Genomic DNA, 6,887 nt, shown 5'->3' with positions numbered 1-6,887 from the left:
AGTTCAAATAGCCTGGGAAGTCAAATTTGTCAAAGTGACGTTTTGGTTGGTTGGCCTAGCGTAATTTTCGTAATTCGTAGTATTGGTACAATATCATTAGGATCGCTCCTAATATTAATCTAAATCTAAGATTTCAAATCACTGACAACCTGTTCAAGAAGATGGAATTATAAATATCGCTATGGACGACACGGAAAGCACGACTACATCAGCTGACGAGAACACTGGCAATTTGTGCGATAATCCGACAAGAGACACGTTAGCTGAGGGGCTTCTAGGTCTCCTGAAGCCAACAGTAGATCAATTAGACGATAGAGTTAGAGCTACTAGGTATATCATTATTTCTTAATGTTAGATACTCGCATTATTCACGGCTAAGTTCGTAGCCCTAATATAAAGATTTTTTATAAACACAGTTCCTAATTTGATTTTGTAATGATTCTTTCAGGATATCACAATTAGAACTAAAGCAGCAAATAGACTCATTGAATGAGGAGCTTCAAAAAGTCAGAGAAGCTTTGAACAACCACCCAGACTTGGACCCCTATGTCAAGAAATTAATTGCCTGTAAACACAAAGTCACTGTTGTGCTTAATGTTCTGCAAGCTTCACAGGTAAGAAACAATCTTATCAATTACATTTGTAATGCTAAAAAATATAGATTATTTTTTATATAAAACAATGTTCAATAGCCGGGTCCACACAGAGCGAGCATACATGCGAGGCAATTTCCTCATGCACAAACCGGCCAGTGAAGACGTGCCTCGGCCGACGCGGCGCGCTCGAGCAAGGAAAACGCACGGTTTGTGCGTGAGGAAATTGCCTTGCACGTACATGCTTGCTCGCTCGCTCTGTGTGGACCCGCCTATTCCCTTGCATAGATATTTAGTTATTCAACACTCGTCTTGAATATAGAGACCTTTTATACATATAACTGTTTTCAACAAAACATACTCGGAATAATCATAATTACCATATTTTCAGGACAGACTTAATGACATAAGACGCATGGTCAGCAAAGAGAAAGGTGTCAGGACCATAACAGAGTCTCAATCTCTGGACCCATTGGAAGGACCTAGTGGCAGCAGTGTGGTATCTGAGAAGGGAAGCATCAACTAACATGGAGACTCCTTACCAGAACCACATTGACAAGGCTGAATTTGAGGATGTGTATGAGCCAGCTGAAGACAGTTTTCTACTCATAGATGCCTTAGAGCAAGACCTAGATTATTTAAAAGCAAAGAAGCCAACTCTTTGCTTAGAAGTTGGATCTGGAAGTGGGGTAGTCATCACTGCTCTTGGTATGGCCATTCCAGACACAGTCTGTATGTGTACTGATGTGAATTTGAAGGCATGTAGTATTTCCAAGATCACAGCTGACCATAATAAGGTGGCCTTGGATGCAGTAAATATGGATTTATGCAGTGCATTCTTGGATGAGAAGTTTGATGTAATTATTTTCAATCCACCTTATGTGGTGACTGAACCTGAAGAGTGTGGAGGCACTGATATCACTGCTAGCTGGGCAGGCGGATTCAAGGGAAGAGAAGTGACTGACAGGCTTTTGGACTTGATACCAAAGAAATTGGCTCCAAATGGCACATTCTACTTATTGCTAATAGAAGAAAACATTCCACAAGAAGTGATCACTATTATGTCCAAGCATGGGTTTAATTCTAAATCTGTCATAAAAAGGAGAAATAGAAATGAGCAGCAGCTGGTATTAAAGTTTTACAAATAACAGTTGTATATTATAAAACAGATAAACATTTCATTTATTATATAGATATCTGTTACGTAAAATAAATACTATTTTATATTATTTTTTCAGGTTTTTCTTAACAGCTTCACCAAATTTCTTAGCACCTTCCTCATTTTCAGCATAACCAGGTATAGTAGCGCAGTCCTTTATCCAGCGTTGAATATTTGGGAAAGATGAGATGTCCCACCCTACAGCCTAAAATAAATATTTAGAGAAGATATTGTAGTAGTAAAAAATACTTTGTATTATAAAACATTGAATTAAAACAAACCAATCAAATACTCTTAAGGTTAATCGGAAGAGATCCCATACAGGGACAAGTTTGCCTGCCCTACCACAGTTAAAAATGAAAGTTTTTAAAATAGTCTTACCAGTATACTAGACAGTGAAGCATAAATGGATGTGTCTGCTATAGTCAGTTGGTGTCCTGCAACCCACTTGCTGTTTTCTAGGAATCCATTTAGAAACTCAAGGGCTGAATTAAGGTCCTTCTTAAGTGGCTCCTTGATTTCTGTTTCGCCCAAGAAAAGGATGGGAAACTAAAAATAATTCAATAAATTACAGAGGGCAACTTTTATGTTTAGGCATTTCCAAATTCAATAAAATAGAAACTTACGCAAATTGCACGAATTTTCACGTACAAAGATGAGGCATCAAAGTACAGTCTCTGATTTACAACAGCACGTTGCTTTAAGTCCTTTGGATAAAGTGTGTCATCTTCATCCTTTCCATATTTGTCTGCGAGATAACAAGCGATGGCCCGGCTCTCCCATAATACGAAGCCATCGTCTTCTAGAGTTGGAACACAATGTTGAGGGTTTATCTTCAAAAAGTCCTGATTTAGCTGCTCTTTTTGAAATAAGTTTATAATCTGGATTTGTACTGGAACACCTATCGTTCTAGCTGCTAAAAGGGCTCCGCGGGATGGGCCGCTTACTGGAAAATGATAAAGTTTCACAGCAGATTCCGAAGACATGATGATGAGGTATCAAAGAATATACAAAGTTTGTTTGAAATAGTCGTCGCTACTTAGTTACAAGTTGAATAAGATTAGTAAGATAAAGAATAAACAAAAAAAAAGTTTTTCACGTCACACTGTGCGTGAAGTGCGTCACGCAATGATCACGCATGAAATGAATTTTGGACTGGACTGTTCCGCACTCGCTTTTGAACGCTGTAAATCGCGACCTTTTCATATGGAAGTGCTGTCAATTTTGTGTCATTCAATAATGTCACTGTCTGTAGAATATTTGTTTATTTTGTTTTCTTTTCTTTGCTTATTTTATTAATTTAAGTTAATCAGTTGGTAATAGTTTTTTTTTACTATATAAAATGCCTTTAAATCAATGTAGGCTGTGTTTAGATACTGGAGCGGTTACTAATGTATTCGAAAAACAAGGTGAAGTTATGATATCAACCAAAATAATGTCTTTAGCGAAAGTAAAGGTAAGAAAAGAAATTATGTAAGGATGTAGTGTAGCTTTGAATAAATATTTTTCACTCGGAGGCAAAGTTTGTTTAACCCTTGTGCCTAGAAACCCTCGCAACGCTCAAGATTACACTTAAACCACTCGCTACCCTCATGGTTCAATTTTGGAATCTTTCGCCTGCTCGGGTATCAATATTAGCATGATGAGCGGTTAAACAACAACTTTGCCCAAAAACAAATAACAATTCAGAATTCATAACCAAACCAGAATGTGACCCATTTATGTATAAATTTATTTTTTGTTACAGATATATCCAGATGACGGTTTTCCAGACAAAGTTTGCTTTAAATGTTTATTACAACTGCATAGTTGTGTACTTTTTATACAACAGTGCGAAAAAGTTGATTTTAAACTCAGAGAAGTAAAAAAGGAAAATATCTGTTTTGGTTTCAATGAAGACTACATAATAACAGATAATAAAAATAATAATTTACAAGTAGAAGATAAAGAAAAGTTAGAAGAAGCCATAAGTCAAAAAGTTTTGGAAGAAGATGTATGCATTGAGAATTCTACAATGTGTGAAAGTGTAGAAAACTTACAAACAAAAGATGAATTAATGCATTTGGACATTAAAGATGAAAAAACAAAAAGGAAAGTTCAAAAAGAGCAATGTTTTACTTGTGGAAAAGTTTTGTCCTCAAAGTTGGTATAATTGGTTGTCTAGTCTTATGATAATTAAACATGAAGTAGTTGTTAAACTTAATATTGTTCTTAAAATAATGACACAGTAATCATTAAGTTTAATAATTACGCAACCATACTTGCCGATAGAAATTAAGCCATCTCCGTAAATACCTTCATTTATAAATATCTTAATTTGTGTATAAATAAGCATTTGAATTTGCTTTTGAATTTTCAGATATAGATTAAAAATGCATATCCGTATACATACAGGTGAAAAGCCATATTCATGCCCTGACTGCGGTAAGAGCTTTTCGCAGCCGGAAAACTTGAAGGTTCATTTGCGCGTTCACACAGTAAGCAAATTTTCCACTCTTAAATAATACCCCACGGCATAACAACTAAAACACTAATCACTGAAGACGTTTCTAATATAATGGGCACAGGTAAACAGAAACTTGGACTGTATGCTTATGGGTATGTTTTAAATTTAATTCTGGGGAGGGTAAAGTGTTCACAAGTAGCTCTTTTCAGTTAAGATTATTTAGTGAAGATTTTTGACTTGTCTTTCTATCTACTTTTATAATTAATTGAAGATTAGGAGATAAAAGTGATAGTGTGGCCCAGAGCGTGAAAAAACACCTCTATTCACTATAAATTACGAGTAGTAACTGTTTAAAATTATACTCTATTTCTAGGGAGAGAAACCTTTAGAGTGCACCATATGTGGAGTTCAGTTTGCTCATTCCTCGGGCCTGCTGGCCCACAAACGGAAACACACAGGCCAACTGCCATATGTATGCTCGCTTTGCCCCCGCAGTTTTCGGACGTTAGGGCATCTGCAGTACCATATACGGTGAGAATGAATCTACACAAGAATTTGATTGCACCCTGAATGCAGTGATGGTTTAGAATCTTAATATTTTATAAATGTGTATTATACTTGAGCTATGTATGATTAACATGTATTAAAACATGACAGAATTTAAACAGAAAGATAAAATGGTGGCAAAGTAACAGCTGTTAGATGATTTTTTTATAAATGCCACTGCATTCCCAGGTCGCAGAAATTAATGTCTTGGCCATGACATGCACTACAACACTTAAAGTCTCAAGCACTGGCCATCCTTGCTTTTCATTAATATTATAAACATGGGTGTTTAAGCTTTTAACTGCTAAAGACGTCATCTGACGCTAGCAGACACTGCCGAATATCAAGTTTCGTTCATTCCGGCATGGCGTTCAAAGGCTTTTACCAAATAAAGTTCTTTATTCTTTTTTCAATTTCCTCACTAAGCAGAAGCACTTAACCTAGGTAGATACAGTTTATTGTCACTTTCTCAACACAATAGGAATACATTGTTTATTTTATTTCACAGTCGTCACACTGGTGAGACAAGCCACGAGTGTGACGTGTGTACCCGCGCCTTCATTACTCGCAACGAGCTCAAACAGCACATCCTCTCCCACACTAAGGAGAAGCCCCACGTATGCTCCATTTGTGGCGCCTGTTTTGGACGTGCGGCCAACCTCAGGAGGCACGTGAAGCACCAGCATAAAGGTGATAAACCATATACGTGCAATAAATGTATGCACAAGTTTGCCCAAAAGTCAGATTTCGAACGCCATAGGAAGACACATGAGAAGCAAAAGACCTGTTTAATGAATTTCTAAAGGTGTGTTACACCTTCCTATTCTTCTTGAGGGTTTTCTATCTGGGAACATGTACTTCAATGCCGCACCCGCTGCTGGAAACTATTCCATGGGAATCTGCCGATTCCCGCACCAGAACAGGTGACGCACCAAGACTATTGTGTCCTTGTGTCGCTGAAGTTATTTTTAATTTTTACGGTTACAATTTTCTATGTATGTTAGACTGTAAGGTAAATTAAGCACGTGTAATGAAACTGAATGAAATACACCTGAAAATAAACGATACCTATTTGGTTTTAATTTAATTTTAATGCAATTATTTATGTCGACCTCACTCATAAAAAAAGTTGTCCATGCCTGATAGTAATAATATGGTATCCAATTTTAAGGGACATTCAAGTATTACGTGAGCACTACAATCTTTGATTTGATTATTTTTAAGGGTCACGACAATCTTTGATTTGATTATTTTTAATGACGAATCGCTTCGAACAATCAAGCGAAGCGTATGACAAGTCTCTGGCCTTGCCGCAAACTAAATCCGATCAGCTGACGCTTCGGCGCCATCTTGCTGCGAACCAAACTGCGAAATCGCCATGAAGTTGTACGAGTGTGGAGTCTACGTTAACGTCACGGTATATTCGCTCCGCGAAGTCGCGCCGCGATTCACGCGCATAGTCTGGAGATAGTAAAACGTAGTGATTATATGCTCTTTGGGAGATAGACTTGAGTGTTCTGTCGATACCCCCCGTCAGGGGGGTATGAGGGGCCGCTACCGCACAATGGCTGCGGCGGCTGTTGCGGATGGGAGATAGTCTGGAGAACGTAGTGATTTTATGCTCTTTGGTCTGGAGGGGGCTAAAGACATAAATTGACAACAGACTTAGCTTTTTTTTTAAATCATAGACAATAGGGACCGTGCGCGTTGGAGGGTCTGCCTGCCATCTTGTGGCCTGAATCGGAACCATAAACATGTACACGTCACGTGTTTTCTTGTGCATAGTAGGTTCTGCTATCTTTTGGGCTACATCGGAACAAAAAACATCACATTTACGCCTCGCGCTAAAAATCTGACGGCTCCTGTGCTGCCTCCTACAGTTCATGCACGCTCCCTATTGGTGATACAACATGGAAATATCTGTCAACAGCGCTTTTACATGCGACCAGCTGACGGTTTTCCCACCGCGATACATCCGGCTGACGATTTTTTTAATTCACAATATCATCTGACAATGTATCAGACGGGATATTTTTTTACATATTTCTGTCGGCTGTCATTCTTCTCTCTCTCAGCAAAACAGCATTGCGAAAACCGCTCTCCAGGTCTTCAGTAAACACGTCCTTTTCTGTCGCAGCATCGC

The 6,887-nt window shown here is 38.1% G+C and overlaps 4 protein-coding genes across 4 annotated transcripts; 3 read left to right on the top strand and 1 right to left on the bottom strand.

Moving 5' to 3' along the window:
* The first annotated feature begins 26 nt into the window (after positions 1–26).
* Positions 27–1,119, top strand: LOC133527664 (SNAPIN protein homolog). The gene is made up of 3 exons (XM_061864772.1): positions 27–330; positions 449–614; positions 985–1,119. The coding sequence occupies exons 1-3, from the start codon at positions 182–184 to the stop codon at positions 1,117–1,119; spliced, it is 450 nt and encodes a 149-aa protein (XP_061720756.1). The 5' UTR covers positions 27–181.
* A 1-nt stretch (position 1,120) lies between these two features.
* Positions 1,121–1,822, top strand: LOC133527663 (methyltransferase N6AMT1-like). The gene has a single exon (XM_061864771.1). The coding sequence runs from the start codon at positions 1,121–1,123 to the stop codon at positions 1,739–1,741; it is 621 nt and encodes a 206-aa protein (XP_061720755.1). The 3' UTR covers positions 1,742–1,822.
* LOC133527662 (glutathione S-transferase 1-like) lies at positions 1,724–2,891 on the bottom strand. The gene is made up of 3 exons (XM_061864770.1): positions 2,379–2,891; positions 2,134–2,301; positions 1,724–1,957 (listed from the first exon to the last, which is right to left on the bottom strand). Exons 1-3 carry the CDS (start codon positions 2,736–2,738, stop codon positions 1,820–1,822), a joined length of 666 nt encoding a protein of 221 aa, XP_061720754.1. The 5' UTR covers positions 2,739–2,891; the 3' UTR covers positions 1,724–1,819.
* Positions 2,892–2,963: 72 nt separating this feature from the next.
* LOC133527660 (gastrula zinc finger protein XlCGF8.2DB-like) lies at positions 2,964–5,811 on the top strand. Its single transcript, XM_061864768.1, has 5 exons — positions 2,964–3,208; positions 3,500–3,894; positions 4,112–4,229; positions 4,572–4,729; positions 5,253–5,811. Exons 1-5 carry the CDS (start codon positions 3,095–3,097, stop codon positions 5,545–5,547), a joined length of 1,080 nt encoding a protein of 359 aa, XP_061720752.1. The 5' UTR covers positions 2,964–3,094; the 3' UTR covers positions 5,548–5,811.
* Positions 5,812–6,887: the final 1,076 nt, after the last annotated feature.

This window comes from Cydia pomonella, chromosome 18, assembly GCF_033807575.1.
Source record: "Cydia pomonella isolate Wapato2018A chromosome 18, ilCydPomo1, whole genome shotgun sequence".
Lineage (NCBI taxonomy): Eukaryota > Metazoa > Arthropoda > Insecta > Lepidoptera > Tortricidae > Cydia > Cydia pomonella.
The sequence above is the reverse complement of the archived record's forward strand: the minus strand, read 5'-3'. Positions and strand labels throughout refer to the sequence as shown.